The following is a 19,835-nucleotide window of genomic DNA, read 5'->3' on the forward strand; positions in this document are numbered from 1 at the left end:
TGCCTCCCTTCAATCCAGTTCAGTTCAAGTCATGACATCACTCCGATGTCATGGTCATTTTCGAGAAAGAAAAACAAACAACAGTCACCTTTATTTCCCTAGTTATGCTCTCTTTTGTGTATTCTCTCCTTCTCAACTAGAGAGTAAGCTCCTTACGAGTTGAGAATGGTTGCTATTTTCCATCTTTGTATCTCCAATGCCTAGCACCAGGACCCTGCGGGTAACCAGGTGTTTTATAGATGTTTATTGAATTAAAATCATTGGAAAATATTTATTAGAATGTCCCTGTGTGCAATGCCTCTCTGCCAACACAGTTAGGGTTTGGTGAAGGGAAGGGGGGAGCATGAGGGGTAGAGACATGAGTAAGGCAGGATTTCCAGTCTTCATGGTGAGGAAATTCTGTGGAAAGCTGGAAGTGAAAGGATTGTTTATGAGGGCTGTGAACCAGGTTAGCCAGGCTGGAATCTGGGCTTAGAAGCCTGTTAAACAAGAAGCACATTAGAAAGGATGCCAATCCGGAGTTTTCCAGATGGTACAAGTATAATGACCACCTGGAGAATTCACATGCTCTCTCTCCCTCTACCCCACCCAGGAGAGCAAGAGGGGAAGTAAAAGGGAAGGACCAGTCAACCTTCCTCCAAAGGAAAAAAAAACTTTTTTAAAAATCATAAAAATATTTTATTATTTTCTAGTTACATGCAGAAATAGTTTTCAACATTTGTTTTTATAAGACTTATAGTTCCAAATTTTTCTCCCTCCCTCCCTTCCTTCCCACCTCCCCAAGACAGCAAGCAATCTGATATAGGTTATATATGTACAATCACATTAAACATATTTCTGCATTAGTCATGCTGTGAAAGAAGAATCAGAACAAAAGGGAAAAAACTCAAAAAACAAAACCAAAAAAAAAAAGTAGAAATAATATGGTTCAATCTGCATCTAGGTTCCACAGTTCTTTTTTTTTTTTTTTCTGGATTCGAAGAGATTTATCAAATAAAATAAATAAAAAATTTTTAAAGGGGGGCAGCTAGGTGGCACAGTGGATAAAGCACCATCCCCTGGAATTCAGGAGGACCTGAGTTTCAAATCCAACCTCAAAACACTTGACACTAGCTGTGTGACCCTGGGTAAGGTTCACTAATACCCCCATTGCCCCACAAAAAAAAAAGATCTCTTAATTGACAAGTGTATTGGTCTTTTCTCAGTATCAATCTTTCTTGACTTCTATATAGCACCTCATACTACTGACCACTCTCTCCTCCTAGGTACACACAATCTCGTCTCTCAGTTATGATGACTTTGCTTTTTCTTAGTTCTCCTTCTACGTATCTGACCGCTCCTGAGTCTCCTTTGCTGGATCTTCTTCCATATCACTGCCCCTAAATGTGTGTGTTCCCTAAGGTTCTGTCCTGAGCCCTCCTCTCTGAATACTCTCATTTCTTATTTTGTGACTTTATCAGCTCCCATGGCTTTGATTCTTTTCTCTATGAAGATGGCTCACAATTCTGTATATACAGTTCTCACATTCTCTCTTTCTCTCCCTCTCTCTCTCCCTCTCTCCTTCCCTCCCTCCTTCTCTCTCTCTCTCTCTCCTCTCTCTGTCTCTGTCTGTCTGTCTCTCTGTCTCTCTCTGTCTCTCTCTGTCTCTCTCTCTGTCTCTCTCTCTCTCTCTCTCTCTCTCTCTCTCTGATCAAGACTTGCCTATTTCTAACTAGATGTCCCAAAGCCATCTCAAACTCAACATGTTGAAAACAAAACTCACTATTCTCTCCCCTCTGAACTTTCCAATTTCCCCATACATATGATTATCGTTATTGAATATCTTCTAGTCCCCACGGCTCTTCTCCTTGGCATTCTCTCAGGTCCCTCACTATCCCAAACCCCGCATATGCAATATTACCCAATCTGTCTACATCTACAACATTTCTCCTATCTGCCTCCCTCTATCCACTCTCCTGGCCATCACCCTAATTGAGACTTTCATCGCCTCTCAACTAGCCTCCTAATTGGTCTCTTTGCCTCATCTCTCCTTTGTCTAATCTGTCTTCCATAAAACTCCCAAAGTGATGTTCCTAAAGCACACATCTAACTACATTATTTCCCTACTCGATAAACTCTAGCGACTCCCTATTAACTCAGATATGTAGGAGCTTTAGCTCATCCTTTTTCTAACCTCTTTTTTTTGGGCTTATCTTTCTGCCTCTTTCTCTGATTCTCTCTCTATCCCACCCAACCACAACCAAAACACCTCATACAGGACTCTGTACAGAGCAGGCACTTGACAGGGGTGCTGAAAGCGTGATTTGGACTTTACTATGAGTAAGCAGTCTGGCAAATGTTTAGAGCTGTTGATGGCCCGAGTCCAAACTCTGAGGCAGGATGGAGTGTCCTGAATCAGAAGGTGAGTGTGTCCCCCCAAACATGCTTGGGACACAAAGTCCCTGAATCTAACCCAGCTGTGTGTCAGCATTCAGGCTGTTGCCCATTATTCCATCCAAAGAGGCTGCCCTCTCCCTATCAAGGAATGGCTCCTATGAGACCTGGAGGATCACCTTATGGACAGCCAGAGAAGATTCTGGCCCCACCCCTTCTTCAAGTAATGTGGACTCTTGGTGTTGGGCAAGTTTCTGGGAATTCCCACCCCCAGGGGTGGGGACTCTCTTTGGCCACCTCCAATTTTGCTGGAGACAGAGTCCTCCTGGATCTATATATGGAGCTTTTCAGCCTTGAGTGAGGAACAAGGAGACTTAAGAGCCCTGAAGTGGACAAATCTAACCAAAAAACAGCCGAAGGTACCTGGAACCCAAAAGACCAAAAGATACTCATCCAGGTCAGAGAGAGTGTGTGTCTGTGTTTGTGTGATTCTCTATTATTAAGTATGCCTAGAGCAGGAAGGGGTTCTTGACCTGGTGTCTGCAAAATTGTGTTTTTGAAATATTTTGATAACTATCTTTCAGTATGATTTAGTCTCCTTTCTAATCCTATATATTTTACTTTATGCATCTCAAAATATGATTCTTTTTCTTTTTTTCCCCTTTGGTGAGGCAATTGGGGTTAAGTGACTTGCCCAGGGTCACACAGCTAGTTAAGTGTTAAGTGTCTGAAGTCGGATTTGAACTGAGGTCCTCCTGACTCCAGGGCCAGTGCTCTATCCACTGTGCCACCTAGTTGCCCCTCAAAACATGATTCTGAGAATGGGTGCATAGGCTCAAGGGGCCCAGGGCATAGAGAAGGTTAAGAACCCCTTGTTTAGAGGGTCCGAGTACATTTCTTGGTGCCAGTAATGTTCTGTGTGTATTTCTGTGGCCCCAAGTGTTGTGATGAGTGTGGGAACTGTAGTGGCCTGAGTGTGTGTTTCTATAGCTGAATTATGATGTGTATATGTCTGAAGAATGTGCTTTGTGCATCTCTGTAACCAATAGGGGCTGAAGGGAGGGTGCGGTGCCAGGGTAAATATGTTTCTATGCCAATAGAAATTCCATACATGGATGTCTTGATTAGGTATAGACAGGTAGTTCCTGAGGTCCCTTCCAATAAGATTAAGGACCTATTCTCCCCTGCCAGATAACAGAGGAAAGATGGGAGGCTGGGGTGGCAGCCCCAGGGGCAGAGCAGGAATGTGTGGACCTCACCTGAGGAGAGACATCAGGTTTATACTTTCTCTTACAGAGGCTTCAAGATGAAAACAGTCTTTCTGCTTGTTGCACTAATGGCCTGTGGTAAGATGTGACCACGTGACTGACCTCTTCCCATGAATCAGCCCCAGGAAGGGCATCTCCCAGAACAGCTTCTGAGTCCCCTAGCTCTCTCCATTCCTGGAACCTTGCAAATCCCCATTGGCTCTTCTCAGAGGCTGGGAGGGAAATAGAGAGGACAAGATTCTCCCATCAGATGAAGGGTGGGAAAGGACAGACTAAAGCTGTAGTGGAAAGAGAGAAGACCTGAAGGGTGGCCACATCTTACTGGGGACCACTGTTCTCTCTTGTAGGGTTATTGGAGGTACAAGGGAACCTGGTACAATTCAATAACATGATTGCTGCGCTCACAAAAAAGAATGCATTGTATAGCTATGGCTTCTATGGCTGCTACTGTGGCTTCAAAGGCAAAGGAACCCCCAAAGATGCTACTGACAGGTAAGCTGCTGTTCCCCAGCCCTGGCAGGATGGTTATCTTGGCTTCCTTGGGAATCACTAGAATTAGCACTGACAGGAGATGCAAATAAATAGATAGGGCATAAAGGCCAGGCAACCAAAAAAATGCATTTCAAGGACCAAATGATACAAGAGTGTTCTTCCCTAGAATTCTTGGGAGTCTTTTTAGAGATGCCCTTGGAGTCCTCCAGAAGGGGCAATAAGGAAGACTGGTACCAGATAGGTTTTCAGAATCAGAGATTCTCCAATAAATAGAATAAAATCTGGAATTGAAAAGAACCTTAGAGACCATGTCATCCAATCCCCTCATTTATGGATGAGAAAACTATGATCCTAATAACTCAGGTGTCTCAACTCCCAGACCTGGGATCATTCTACCAGCAGGCTGCCTGCCTCCTTGGGTGGCCTCTCTGAACATCCTACTTGCTGACTGCCTGCTCCCCAACAGGAGAGGGGGACAGCATTCAGCAGGTCTCCTCACTTTAGGTGCTGTTTGGCCCATGACTGCTGCTATTCAAAGCTGGAGAAGAGAGGCTGCCACCCCAAAACCCAGACCTACAATTACAAATATCGGGCTGGATCCATCACCTGTGGTGAGCTAGCACTTTACAGGGAGGCACCACTGAGCACTCCAGATGTGGTGTCTGGAAGGGCACTGCTTTTAAACTCCCTGAAAACAAACACTGCCCTCTCCCCTCAGACTAGGGGCTTCCCCTGGGGAAGGGACCTAGTAAAGTGGCTTAGCTTGGCTGGGGGAGGGTGAGAGGTATCAATAGAAGAGAAAATTACCAACCCTTCTGGCTCATTCATTTCTCTGATCTTCTAGGATCTGGGAGCTACTGTCAGAAGCAAATCTGTGCTTGTGACAGAACAGCTGCTTACTGCATGAAGAAAAACCTGAACAGTTACAAAGCGAAATATCGCAACTTCCCCAATTTCTTATGCAAAGGGAAAACACATCGTTGCTGAGAGCTTCTTTTTCCCTTCCTCAGCAAGAATTGACAAGAAGGAGCCTCAAAATTCCAATTACCAAGCCATCACCCCACAATCCACAGCTGTTCACGCTGCCTTTTCTGAACAATATTGCTTTGACATTGGGATTTAGATTAATGAATCCATTGACAAACCTTATTTGTTGCTTGCTATGGGTCAAGCTTTCTAATGTAATGACCAACCTCAATTCCAGAGGGCTAATGATGAAACCCATCTCCCTTCTCTCAAAAGAAAGGTAAAAAGGGAGGGATATGGAATCCCACACGTTGTCTGATGCTGTCGGGACATTTCATTGAGTTTGTTCTACTGCTCCTCTTTGTTCCAAGGAGGGGGGCAGGTAGCTAGTGATATGAAAAAAAGTATCAATAAAATGTTGGGGTGGGGTTTCCCCATCAGTCCTGTGTTGTTTGCATCAAGGAAATTTGCTCTGTATGGATCAAATAGGATGGGGAAGAGAGGAGGAAGGGAAGCCGAAGGGGAAATCCTGGTTCCGTCCTCTCGTGCCTGCAGACCCCAACTCCTCTGACTTGTCGCTATTCCCCTGAAGGCTCAGAAACACAGAATCTCAGAGTTGGAAGTGGGTTCTGCTAGCAGTCATTCAGTATAAGCCTGCCTAGAGAAGCTTCATATCTCAAGGCCACCTTCTGACTTCTCACAGTGGGTGCTTAATAAATGCTCATCGCATCACTGACCATGGGGCTGGGAGGGCAAATGGGGGAATAGAAAAAAAGGTATAGGCCAGATTACCCTTCCCCAACCCCCCAAGCCCTGCTTCCCGCTGGGCTGACTGACCTTCTCTGTGAGCAGTCTCCAGGATCCCCTGCAGTCGTGAGGGTCTCAGTTTCCACATGTCTCTAAACTACACACTTTAAGGGGCACAGCTATAGTACTATCAGCCAGCATCACACCAAAGTTAAAAGGCCAGCCTTTCAGCCAAATATGTGTGTAGTGCATTCCAAGTAGAGTGATATCATCGGTGATGGAAACTACACCATCAATCCTGTCTAGAACTTGGAGTTGTGGGAAATTGTCCAAGGCTTATGGAGGTTAAATGATTAGCAGGTGTCAAAGACAAGATTCAAATCCAGGTCTTCCTGGACTTCCCAGTCCAGTGCTCTGTCCACTATGGTAGGATGTTATAAAATTCCAAATAGAGCAGTTGGAGACTGTCCATGCCCAAATCTGTTTCGATTTATTCCTTTCCTTTGCATATTGGACATTTAACAAGTGCCTGCTCTGTGCTAAGCACTGTGCTAGGCACTGGGGATACAAAAAAGAAGAAGTAAAAGAATCCTTGCCCTTGAGGTGCTTACAATCTAACGGTGGAAGACAACAAACAAAGTATAGATAATGCCACCTTAAACTAAGATCTGGAAGAGACCTCACACACAGGCCATTGAGTCTGATCTCCTAAGGAGACAGTGGGATGCAGAGAAAAGAGCCCTGGCTCTGGGGCCCAAGGACATGGGTTCAAATCTCATCTCTGATAGTTAACTAACTACCTGTTTCAGTGAAGATCAATCACTGGTCCTCTCTGGACCACAGGCTTTTCCTCTGTAAAATGAGGGTATTGGATTTGATAACCTATAAGTTCCCTCCAGCTCTAATTCTGTGATCCTTCATTTTACATGTGAGGAGACTGAGGGCTAAGGAGGGACAATGATTTGACTAAAGTTACCCAGGTAGTAGCTATGCGGGCAGTGAAGAGAATGCTGGACTTGGAGTCAGGAAGACCTGAGTTCAGAACTGGCATCAGATACTTATGAAGTATGTGACCCTAGGCAAGTCACTTAATTTCTGTTTGCCTCAGTTTCCTCATCTGTAAAATAGATCTGCCGGGATTGTTATAAGGATTAAATTAAAAGAAAGAGGATGAAGAGTAGCAGCAGAAGCAACAGGAATGGCAGTGGTGGTGGTGGTGGTTGTAGTGGTAGTGGTCGTAGTAGCAGCTGTAGTAGAAGGAAAAAGCAGGAGGAGGAAGACAAGTTAGCAGGTGGTGATGATGGTAGTAACAGTAGCTGTAGTAGCATTAGCAATAGTAAAAGTAAAGTAGCAAAGATGAGGTTCAAACTCCCTTTTTCTGACTCCAAATCCAGGGCTCTTTCCCATACATGCCTCTCATAATCCAGTGTTAACCTGATGCCAACATGCATATCCCAAACATGTTTCTATTAATTACCTTTTCCTGTCCATGCCTTTTTTTTTTTTTTTGCAGGGCAGTGAGGGTTAAGTGACTGCCCGAGGTCACACAGCTGGTTAAGTGTCAAGTGTCTGAGGCCAGATTTGAACTCAGGGAGTCCTGAATCCAGGGCCGGTGCTTTATCCACTGCGCCACCTAGCTGCCCCTTGTCCATGTCTTTTTAAAAAAAAATTTCCAGGGCAATAAGGGTTAAGTGACTTGCCCAGGGTCACACAGCTAGTAAGTATCAAGTGTCTAAGGCTGGGTTTGAACTCAGGTTCCTCCTGAATCCAAGGCCAGTGCTTTATTCCACTGCTATTAATTACCTTTTTTTTTTTATATAAATGTTTTTTTTTAAAGTGAGGCAATTAGGGTTAAGTGACTTGCCCAGGGTCATACAGCTAGTAAGTGTTAAGTGTCTGAGGCCGGATTTGAACTCAGGTACTCCTGACTCCAGGGCCGGTGCTCTATCCACTGCACCACCTAGCCGCCCCTATTAATTACCTTTTAAAGCAGCATTTGAGTTTGTTTTCAAAGGATGGCTCCTTTACCCACACCAGGAAAAAAGAAAGGAGGACATTCTAGGCATAGAGAAGGTCATGAGTAAGGGAGTGGAGATGGGAAAAATCAGTGTGGCTGGAGCACAGAAGGGATTCATAGGAGATAAGACTGGCAAAGTAAGATGGTGATGGATTGGTGAGGGTCTTGAATGCCTAGGATAAACATCTGAACTAGTCAATAAGAAAACCTGGAGGTTTTTTTTTTAACAGAAGAGTGAGGTGACCAAGTCAAGCAATGAGGAAGATACCTCTGGCATCAGGTTAAGGAAGAATTAGAAGGGATAGGGGTGGAGCTGGGGGAGAATGGACACTCAGTGTGATGGACATCTGGCACAAAAGAGAGACCATGAATCGTAGTGTGCTGCTCTTATAACTTGGGTTCGAATCCTGCCCTTCGTACTAACCAGCTTTGTGATCATGGTTAAGTCATAGAACCTTATTGAGCCTTCCAACTCCCACTGGGATGGCCCGGTGACAAAGCTAGAGAGTGACTGACTATTCTTCCCCTCAGAGTTCTAGACATAACTCAGGGCTATTGTGGAAGTTGTTTCTATAGCTCACAGGCCCTACCAGTGGGCTTCCCAAGTATCAATTGATATCAATTAGTCAGGCAGATTAAATTAGCTTTTGGAAATAAGTATTTATTAAGCCTGTGTATGTGTGTTCAAGGAGGACTAGCACCTCTGGTGTGAGGGCTTTCCAAGTCCTTTTCAGGGCTGCTCATCCGCCTTTAGCATCCAACTTTCACCTGCTCCAAGAAGTTGTGGCCACACCCAAATAAAACCATCCAGGCAGATGAACTAAACCAGATGAGGGAAACCAACAGACCTCAAACCGATCAGTGAGTTAGGGGGATGTCTATCCCCCAGCATGTGAAGACTTTCCCCTGCAGAATGGATGAATGAAAACAGCATTTGGCTACTGCTGGACAGTATTAAGGAGGAGAGGACTGTTAACAGTGTCAACGACAGTGTCAAAGTCAAGGAGGATGAGGAATAAGAAAAGGCCACTGGATTTGATAAATAAGAGATCGCTGGTTATTTTTGGAGAGAGCAGTTTTGATTGTTGTTCCAATAGCCATGAAGGAAGCTGAAGCAGGTGTTGTGCAATGCTTAGAGCTTGGTCAGACATCAAAGACACCAAGATCTGCATCCCAGGCCATCGCCAGTCATCTTTTTAAGTATTTTATTATTTTCCAGTTACATGTAAAACCAGTTTTCAACATTTGTTTTTCATAGGATTTTAATTCCAAATTTTTCTCCCACCCTCCCTTCCTTCCCCCTCCCCAAGACAAAAAGCAATCTGATATAGGTTATATATGTACAATTGCATTAAGCATATTTCTGCATTCATCATATTGTGAAAGAAGAATCAGAACATAAGGGAAACCTCAAAAAAGAAAAAAAAACAGCCCCAAAGCAGAAACAGTATGGTTCAATCTGCATTCAAGATCCACAGTTCTTTTTTCTGGATGTGGAGAACATTTTCTATCATGAGTCCTTTGAAATTGTTTTGGACCATTGCCCTGCTGAGAAGAGCCAAGTCTATCACCATTGTTCATCACACAATGTTGCTGTTACTGTGTACAATGTTCTCCTGGTTCTGCTCCTCTCACTCAGCATCAGTTCATGTAAGTCCTTCCAGGTTTCTCTGAACTCCTCCTGCTCATCATTTCTTAAAGCACAATAATAGTATTCCATTACATTCATATACCACAACTTGTTTAGCCATTCCCCAATTGATGGGCATTCCCTTGATTTCCAATTCTTTGCCACCATAAAGAGTGCTACTATAAATATTTTTGTACATGTGGCTCTTTTTCCCTCTTCTATGATCTCTTCGGGATACAGAACTAGTAGTGGTATTACTGGGTCAAGGGGTACGAACAGTCCCATAGCCCTTTGGGCATAGTTCCAAATTGCTCTCCAGAATGATTGGGTCTTTTTTTTTTTGGTCATATTCAGCCAATCTGATAGGTGTGAGGTGGTACCTCAGAGTTGTTTTAATTTGCATTTCTCTAATCAATAGTGATTTAGAGCATTTTTCATATGGTTTTGATTTCTTCATCTGAAAATGCCAGTCATCTTAATTGTTGTCTTGCCACTGCACTTTGATGTCTCTGGAGAGGTTATGATAACTTTGTACAATTCTACCTCACAAATCCAATTCATGCACAAGTCAAGATATCATCCCATCATGTCACTGGTTCTCCTTGAAAATGAAGGATGAACAACAATCACCTTTTCTGGCAGTTAATGCATTTGGCTTAAAAATTCCATTTCTTTTATTAGGGAAGCTTCCCAAACATGAAATGGTAGACCACAAGAAGGGTGATTACCATACATAAATTGGAGGAAAGGGCAGGTTCTCTGGTTAAATACTTTCTGAACACCAAACTATGACTAATGAAAGCTATTTCTTTTGTAAAACCTTTTTAACAGTATTTCCTCGGGGGCAGCTAGGTGGTGCAGTGGATAAAGCACTGGCCCTGGATTCAGGAGGACCTGAGTTCAAATCCGGGATCAGATACTTGACACTTACTAGCTGTGTGACCCTGGGCAAGTCACTTAACCCTCACTGCCCTGCAAAAAAAAAAAAAAAAAAAGGACAAACAACAACAATAAAGAGTGATCTGATATTCCTCTACTAAATTGTTCTATTTCCCTGAATGTCACCATTGCTGGGACCTGGTGAGTTTATCCCCTCTCCATATCTCTCCCTCCTTTGCCTCATCACTACCCAGTGAATTGGTATCACTTACCCTTGATGACTTCCATCTCTCTTTGGTGAAATAGGGGGAGAAAAAAGCCAAATATTGCCTTTATGATCTGTTTTTATAATAGCTTTTGTCTCCAGATAAATATGAACTAGTGATTTTCATTTTTTTAAAAAAGTATTTCCTACAACAGAATAGACCATGGAATGGAGGACAAAATTTACCCCTATACTTAACCGTGAACCTATATTCATGCTTTCTTCCTTTCTCCCTTCTTCCTCTCTTTCCCCATCTCTCTGTCTCTGACAATTCTGTTACTGTTACCTGATTGAGGCTTGGGTAAACCTTGGTAAAGCACCTGCCCAAACAAAACTACTTTATCTACAAAGTGAGTATTGATCAGGACACAAGTGATTCAAGCATTGGAAGCCATGAGTACAATGAACAGGTACAGAGTCTAGCTCTGCCCAACTAGGATGCATCTTGATGTCTCCTCTCTATCCAACCTAGTTAGTCTAACACTTTCAGGTGCATTTCTTTATGACTATCTAAGAAACCTGTACTTTCCTTTAAGCTTTCTCCAACTTCTTCCCTAAGTCAGTTCAATTTGACAATCATTTATTAAGCACCAACAATATACAATGCTGCAGAATTTCCTAATGACAACAGGAGAAAGGAATGAGCATTTATTAAAAGTACTTAGCCCTGTACTAAGGGCTTTTTAAATATGATCTCATTTGACCCTTGTGAGGTAGGTCTTTTTATGATCCCCCTTTTGCTGTTGAGGAAACTGAGACAGAGGCTGAGTAACTTGTCCAGGGTCACACAGTTAATAAATGTCTGAGGCCAGATTTGAAGTCTGGTCCTCCTGACTCCAGGCCCAGTGTTCTATCTGCCACCTAACTGTCCAATAATAATAGTGCCTCTTCTCATAGTATCTTACAAGGACGTGTTTTGGTTTTGCTTTGTTTTATAAAGACTGGGTCCCTGGAGCTGAAAGCACTGTCATGGACTCATTCTCACTCTAATAAACAAGAGCTCTGACCTACTCCATTTTCTACCTGGACCAATGCACCATTCCTTAGGCATCCTAGAGGGGCCTTGCTCTGAGGATTCACAATACAGGGAGCATTAATATAAATACCAAACTGCACAGGCTACCAATTAGCTTAGCCCACTGCAGCTCAGAACTCTCTTCCCTAAGAGATCAGCCAGCCTCAGCCTCCCAGGTAGAAGGGATGACAGGTGTGAGCCACACCTGTCTGCAATTACAAGTTGTTTTACATATTGCACATTATTTTAAGCTGCCCATCACCATATCCCGGAGTAACAGAAAACTTGAAAGGATTAGACTAATTCCCCCACAGGTGGATGAAATAGTTTCTGAACTGTTACAAGGGGGTTTACTCTCTGTGGTCCTAGAAAACTGGGGAATGATTATGCCAGACTTTGGACCTCAGGAAACAGTTTCCTCCCCAGCAGGAATCTTAGATTTGCTATCATGACATACAAGGAAGGATGGAAAAGGTGGAGAAGAATGGTGTTGTGTGTATCTAGGCCCCACCAGCACAGTGAGCACATTCCTGCAGTGGGGGTGGTCAGGACGGTGAGGAACAGAGCGTGCCGGATCATGGGCGGCTGACAAAGCTGTCATCTCTTTCCTCCTTCAGCTCGGTCAGAAAGCACAGCTTCTTCTCACATTCTCTGTGCTCTGTCAAATGTGTATTTGTTGTCTTCAGTGGTACTTTAAAACCAGCCATGTCTAGATTGAAAATGAAAGTGATCTTAATTTTTTTTAGTCATGAATGTCTTTAATTGCATATGGGGACAACAAATGGAGAGGGTTGTGAATGGCTAGTTTGAATAGGTACAACTTTTATTTTATTTTATTTTTGGTGAGTCAATTAGGGTTAAGTGACTTGCCCAGGGTCACACAGCTAGTAAGTGTTAAGTGTCTGAGGCCAGATTTGAACTCAGGTCCTCCTGACTCCAGGGCCAGTGCTTTATCCACTGAGCCACCTAGCTGCCCCCGAATAGGCACAATTTAAACAGTCACAGATCTACATCTCTGGCTAGATGTTAGGAAATTCCCTGGGGGATGGACTATGTGGACAGAAGGAGATCTTATGGTGAGGATGATTTAAAACATGAATCCCTACACTCTCAAAAATGCAAAGAGAGGGATCCCCACAGAACTAAGGGCCAAAAATTGTATCCAAGTTGAGTGTCCATAGATTCATTGCACCTAAGGGAATCCCCAGCCTTAGGAGAAGATGAGCCACAAACATCTATTCTAAGTCCCTGCCCTATGCAGCTAGGGGGCACCATGGTGCACAGAGCAACAGGCTTGAAGTCAGGGAGACTCATCTTCCTGAGTTCAAATCCAGCTTCAGACACTTACTAGCTGGGTGACCCTGGGCAAGTCACTTAACCCTGTTTGCTTCAGTTTCCTCATCTGTAAAATGAGCTGGAGAAGGAAATGGCAAACCTCTCCAGGATCTCTGCCAAGAAAACCCCAAATGTGGTCATGAAGTGTTAGACAGGACTGAAAGTACTTGACAACAAAAGCCCTAGGGGGGGAAAAAGAACTCCTAGTTTACTGTACAGGGAGCTTCAGGCAAAATTTCCAGTTTCCAACAGGAAGGAAGCAGTACAGAAGGCAGTGATCAAAGGGAAGGGAAAGTCTCAGAGTGGATTCTAATGGGAAGGAAAAGGCATGTTCTGAGAGGAATAATCACCCACTTCAGTCAAACTACAGTGACACCTGCTGGTTACAAATGAGAATCTCATCCTGGAATTTCTGAGGGTTTTTTTTTAATAAGTTCATTATTTTTTTTTCTCTTGAAAACTCAAATACTACTATAATTCTTCAAACAAGGGACAAAGAAGACCACAAGAGATAAAATGGATAATGTTGATTATATAAAACTGAAATGCTGTTATACAAAATCAATGTAGCTAAAAAGAACTAGTTAACTAGAAAAAAATGTGTTTCTCTAAAAAGAGTCTGATATCCAAGATAGATAAGGAACTGATTCAAATAGATAAGAACAAGAGTTCTTATCCAGTAGATAAATGGTTAATAGATATGAATAGACAGTTCTGAAAAGACAGAAAGCAAGATATCAATAACCATATGAAAAAGCTATGAATCCCAAATAGAGAAATAATAATTTAAACAAATCTTATGTTTCATTTCACATCCATCAGATTTACAAATTTAAAAATAAAAAACCATAATTGTTGGAGGAAATGTGCTGGGACAGGCCCACTAATACTCTATTGGTGAAGCTGTAAATTGGAATGGAAAGCTATCTGGAAATACACTGTGCATACCCTTCAATTCAGCAATACCCTTAATATGTATAGACATACACATATATTCCAAAGATGTCAAAGGAAAAAAGAAAGAACCCATGGGTACAAAAATATGCATAGCAGCATTTTGTTGTTGTTGTTGTTGTTGTTGTAGGAAAAAACTGGAAACCAAGGCACTGTGCATCAATTGGGTAATGACTAAAGATACCATGGTATACAACTGCAATGGAATATTATTGCAAAATAAGAAATGGTGAAAGGGACGGATTCAGAGAAACCTGAGAAGACTTATATGAACTAAGGCAGGTGGAAGTGAACAGAACTGGAGGAACAATTTTTATGACTACAACCTTGTAAAAACAAATAACTCTGAAAGGCTTAGGAGCTCTCATCAATAACCAACCATATTTCCAGAGGAGAGAATAAGTATGCTTCCCATTTTTTGACAAAAAGTTGGTGAGAATAATACATACATATTCAAGCATGGCCAATATGTGGCTCTAATATATGTGACTATACCAACTTGATGCAAGGGAGAAATTTTTTGTTTGTTTGCTTTTTTTAATTGAAAGAGAGGAGAGGAGAGAGCGAGAGCGAGCGAGAGAGAGGAAGAGAGAGAGAGAGAGGAGAGGAACAAAAGAGAGAGGAGGAGAGGGGGAAGCAGAGAGAGAGAGAGAGAGAGGAGTCCATCCATAGAACATTTTTAAACTTTACAGACGGCTTATCAGGAAACAAAGTAGAACTTATTTTGCAACTAATTGAATAATTTAGTATATACTTTAAAGAAAACAAGCTATGTGCAACGATATTTGTAGTTTCTGATACAATACTCTTTCTGTCCTTCTTTGTATATTGAAATGTTCAGGTTTGTTGGTGTTTGTCATGTTCAGAATAAGAAAAAATTAAAATTAAAACAAGAACACATGAGGAGTCATAAGAGTGAAGAATACTAAATATCAATCACCAAAAAAATGGAAGAGGGTGGAGTTTATCAACTAAAGATGAATGAGAATGCCTTTAATTATTGACAAAAGTCTACAGCATGTTATTAAAGTGATGATTTGTGAGCAAGAGAACAGGTCCTAGCAGAATAACTTCATTTCCTCTTTTTGACAGGGTTACTGGACTGGTTGATCTGGGAAATGTCATAGACAAAGTTTGCCTACATTTCAGCAAGGCATTTGACAAAATTGTTCATGCTCTGTTTATGGATAAGACAGAAAGATGTCAGATAGATGATGGTACAGTTAGGTGCACTGGGAATTGACTTAATAATATTACCCATATAATAGGCATTAGTAGTATTGACAATGTTGGGTGAGGATTGAGAAATGGCCTTTGCATTTGGCAATGAAGAGATGACAAGGAACTTTGGAGAGAGCAGTTTCAGTTAAATGATAAATCTATTTTCTCTACTTTCATTCAGTAGTACAGGTATAAAAGGGAAGGAAGTAGGTGGTGAGAACAATCCAGGGCTGGGACTTGGTAGGGGAAGATCAATAACAGGATGAGGGGGGCAAGAAACTTGAGAGAATCATATAAACTGAAAGAAGAGGACAGGGTAGAGTCAAACTGGTTCACTAAGGGATCAAGATGAGAAAGGGAAGACAGTGTAACCAGGACGGAGGTGATGGCCTGGGAAAGAACTGAGGGGTGAGTGAGTGTTCTGGAGCTCATGGTGAAGACAAACAATCGGGTTAGAAATTGTAAGGCAAAGGGAAAGAAGAAATAATAAAAGATTATGATCGGATAAATTTCAAAGTTCCTGAACATGGAAATGGAACAGTTGTAGGTGATGGCAAGATTAAATTTATGACAATTTCTGTGTGTAGCTGAGGTGGGGTGGAGGAGCAGGTCATGTGAAATAAGTAAATTGAGGAACTGGGAAATTAGGGTGTTTAAGGAAGTGGCAATTGGTATGTTGATGTCCCCTAATAAAAGAGAAGGAGTTGAAGAAAAAGACTGTGAGCCAGGCACTACACTCATTAAAGAAAGAATTAGAATGATATAATGAGACAGAGACAGAGAGACAGAGAGAGGGAGGACAGAGCACTGAAGTTTACCCACACATAGTGCGGTAGGGTATGAGTAATGAACCTGTGGAAGGACTTGACAAAGTCTGGTTCTTTTCACCTCTTTCTCTTGCACAGAACACAAAAGGATTTCATTTCAGAGCTAAAAGGTACTAGAGTCAATAGACAGTGAAGAGAAGTAGGGTCTCATGGGGCAGCTAAATCATGGAGGAAGTGGAGGTTCCCATGAATCCAGTGCTTTTCAAATTCAGGGGCTCAATTTTGATTGTGGAAAAAGAACTAGATTTTCAATAAGAAGACTTTGGTTGAAATTCCTGATTTATGACTCATGTGACCTTAGGCAAGCTTTTTTTTTCTTTCTTTCTCTGGTTATTTTATTTCTTTTAGAATAGATCTGCCCTAGAACTATCACCTACTATGACTGGGGCCTGGATGGGCACAGGAGTGATGCCTGCACCCACAAAGGAGAATGCACAGTTGGTGTGGGAGAGGCTGAGTTTCAAGGACCAAACATCCAGAAACAAAGACAGAGACAAGGATAGAAATCACCCTGCACTCTGGAAGCAGGAAGCATCACCTCATCCTCAGCTGCTTATTGAGCCATAGGACCCCACACAGGTGTGGTGATGACACAACAGTCATTTAGTCCAGTCCATACGCCAAAGGAATCCCCACTCTACTTATAGCAGACTATAACATACTCAAGTGCTCATGAAAACCTTGGGGTGGGGGAAGGGAGAGAGGGAGTTGAAATTGGAAATTAAGCCCAAGTGCACATCTGTGCATTTCTCCTGGTTCCACCCTCTGGGGCAGAGCATATCCTATCTTTCCCCAACATGGCAGACTTTCCAATACTCAAAGACAGCTCACATTCCCCCATCTTCTCCAGACTAAATATCCCCAATTATTTCAAACCAATCCTCTCATGGCATGGCCCCAAAGCCATGAGGGAGGGTTAAGTGACTTGCCCAGGGTCACACAGCCAGTAAGTGTCAAGTGTCTGAGGCCAGATTTGAACTCAGGTCCTCCTGAATCCAGGGCCAGTACTTTATTCACTGTGCCATCTAGCTGCCCCCCAATATTTTTCTTAAATTGTAGTGTGCAACATATGAAGTAATCGATAACTGAATACAATCATTCTGGAAATTTGTTCTTGGTGATTTTGAGTTTTGAGTTGGACTAGTTTCTGTTTTCTAAAAGAAGGCTCTTCCCTTTCCCTGATTATTTCTTTTAGGTGCTCGTTTTTGAAACATTTTCTTGTTTTTCCATTCAATTTTTTTTCTATTTGTTTAGGTCCAGACTTGAAACTGGCTGGTCTGGTGATTCAAGCTTAGTGGGCAACCTAGAGGTTAATAAAAGAAGATCTTCTTATCATAGCATGAAAAATATATTTCATGAGGCTACAAATTGAGCATCCCTGCTTCAGCATTGGCCATGGTGGTGCATAGGCCTGAGGCACCCCCAATACCTGGAGCCAGTCATCTGGAAGCCATGTCAATAACTTGTGCCCTAGTACCCTGAGTCCATCAAGTCTCCAATACAGTTCCCCTGCCTTTCAAGGTAAAACTAGCCTACCTTCCATGGGACAGCTATTACTTCCATGACAGTCTTGAATTATTTTTAAATTCTGATTTCTTATTTTGCTTTGTTTTTTGGTCTCCTCCCACCCCATAAGTATTTCCTCCCTTGGGGCAACTAGGCGGTGCAGTAGATAGAGCACTGGCCCTGAAGTTGGGAGGGCCTGAGTTCAAATCTTACCTCTGACACTAACTGCGTGACCCTGGGCAAGTCACTTAACCCTAATTGCCTTAAACATCTGGAGCCATCTCCAGTCATCCTGATGTATATCTTGCCACTGGACCCAGATGGCTCTGGAGGAGAGAGTGAGGTTGGTGACCATGCACAGCCCTCCCTCATTTAAATCCAATGCAATGCAAGTCATGACATTATTCCTGTCATGATCCTCTACCAGAACAAAGGACAAACTACAACAATTTCCTCCATTGCAATTGGTCTACTCTACTTCATAGGATGATAAGAAGGTGATTGATACTGCTGCTATTGATGAATGCATTAGGGTCCATCACTTGTGTTTATATGATGCTGGTTTAGTGGCTGCTGTTTGCTTATTCAAATATTAATTGTTGGTACATGTGTACAGTCGTGGCAGCTACCTTCACAGGATTCTGTGCAGGGCACTTGGCTATGACACCAGTTGGCCCGCCTGTCTTACTGTTTTACTGGCTCTATCTTGATCAAAGTTAACTATTGTCACATTGTTTATTACTACAGGATGCTACATGTTTAATCCTAGTATTATTGGACTGATGAATGTAACTCTTTTCACTGATATTTGGGCATAAAGAGGAGGATGGCATGTCTGAAATGTATTGTGTAATCTGCATAAGGACACAAAAAAAGATCCCATAAAATTAAAAGCAGATCCTGAGTGTAAAATTAAGGGTGTTATGGAAGCATTGAAAAGAGATGTAAAAAGATTTGGTAGGGGCAGCTAGGTGGTACAGTGGATAGAGAACCAGCCCTGAAGTCAGGAGGACCTGAGTTCAAATCTGGCCTCAGACCCTTGACACTTACTAGCTGTGTGACCCTGGGCAAGTCACTTAACCCCAATTGCCTCACCAAAAAAAACAATTAAATAAAAATTTTTTAAAAAAGATTTGGTGGTTAGTATTGCCACACCCTCACACACACAAGAACTATGATCATCTTGCTAAACCACGCACTTGCAGATAGATGATTGAGGAGACCCAAGAAGCAGAAACACAGAAGAACTGGATGAGAAAGATCTTCACATCACCCATAACCGCGATGCCATAGCTACTGATCTAGAGCAGACATCCTGAGGATAGAAGTCAAGTGGGCCTTGGGAAGGACTGCTAACACTAAGGCTAGTGGAAGTGAAGGAATTCCAGCTGAGTTATTTAAAACCCTAAAAGAGGATGGATTTAAAGTGCTGCACTCAGTAGGCCAGCAAATCTAGAAAATTCAACAGTGGCCACTGGATTGGAAAAGATCAGTTTATGTCCCAGTCTTAAAAGAGGGCAATGCCTTGGAATGTTCCAGTTACCAAAAAATTGTGCCCATTTCATACACCAGCAAGGTTATGCTTAAGATTCTATAAGCCAGGTTTCAGCAATCTGTGAACTGAGAATTACCAGAAAAGCAGGCTGTTTTTTGGTTTTTGGTTTTTTTTGGTGAGACAATTGGGGTTAAGTGACTTGCCCAGGGTCACACAGCTAGTAAGTGTTAAGTGTCTAAGGCCAGATTTGAACTGAGGTCCTCCTGAATCCAGGGCCGGTGCTCTATCCACTGCACCACCTAGCTGCCCCAAGCAGGCTGGTTTTTGAAGAGGCAGAGGAACTAGAGACCACCAACATTCGCTGGATTATGGAGAAAGCAAGGGAGTTCCAGAAAAGCATCTACTTCTGCTTCACTGACTACACTAAAGCCTTTGACTGTGTAGATCACAAAATGTGGCAAGTCTCTAAAGAGATGGGATCACCAGATCATCTTACTTATCTCCTGAGGAACCTGTATACAGGCCAAAAAGCAACAATTAGAACCGAACGTGGAACGACTGATTGGTTTAAGATTGAAAAAGGAGAAAGACCACACTGTATATGGTCACCTTATTTACTTAACTTACATGCTGAGTACATTATGCGAGATGCCAGGCTGGATGCATCAAAAGCCAGAATGAAGGCTGCCAGAAGAAATATCAGCAGTTTCGGATCTGCAGACCATGCTACCCTGATGGCAGAAAAGTGAAAAGGAATTAAGAAACCTCTTGATGAGGGTGAAAGAGGAGAATGTAAAAGCCAGCTTTAAGCTTAATATATATATATATATATTTTAAATTAATAA

At 42.4% G+C, this 19,835-nt stretch overlaps 1 protein-coding gene across 1 annotated transcript; it reads left to right on the plus strand.

Moving 5' to 3' along the window:
- Positions 1–2,713: 2,713 nt before the first annotated feature.
- On the plus strand, positions 2,714–5,540 carry LOC122749443 (basic phospholipase A2 Sms-N6-like). The gene is made up of 5 exons (XM_043995819.1): positions 2,714–2,830; positions 3,670–3,719; positions 3,989–4,133; positions 4,638–4,744; positions 4,978–5,540. The coding sequence occupies exons 2-5, from the start codon at positions 3,680–3,682 to the stop codon at positions 5,118–5,120; spliced, it is 435 nt and encodes a 144-aa protein (XP_043851754.1). The 5' UTR covers positions 2,714–2,830; positions 3,670–3,679; the 3' UTR covers positions 5,121–5,540.
- The last annotated feature ends 14,295 nt before the right edge of the window (positions 5,541–19,835 follow it).

The sequence above is a fragment of the Dromiciops gliroides genome, chromosome 3, assembly GCF_019393635.1.
Source record: "Dromiciops gliroides isolate mDroGli1 chromosome 3, mDroGli1.pri, whole genome shotgun sequence".
NCBI classification, from domain to species: Eukaryota; Metazoa; Chordata; class Mammalia; order Microbiotheria; family Microbiotheriidae; genus Dromiciops; species Dromiciops gliroides.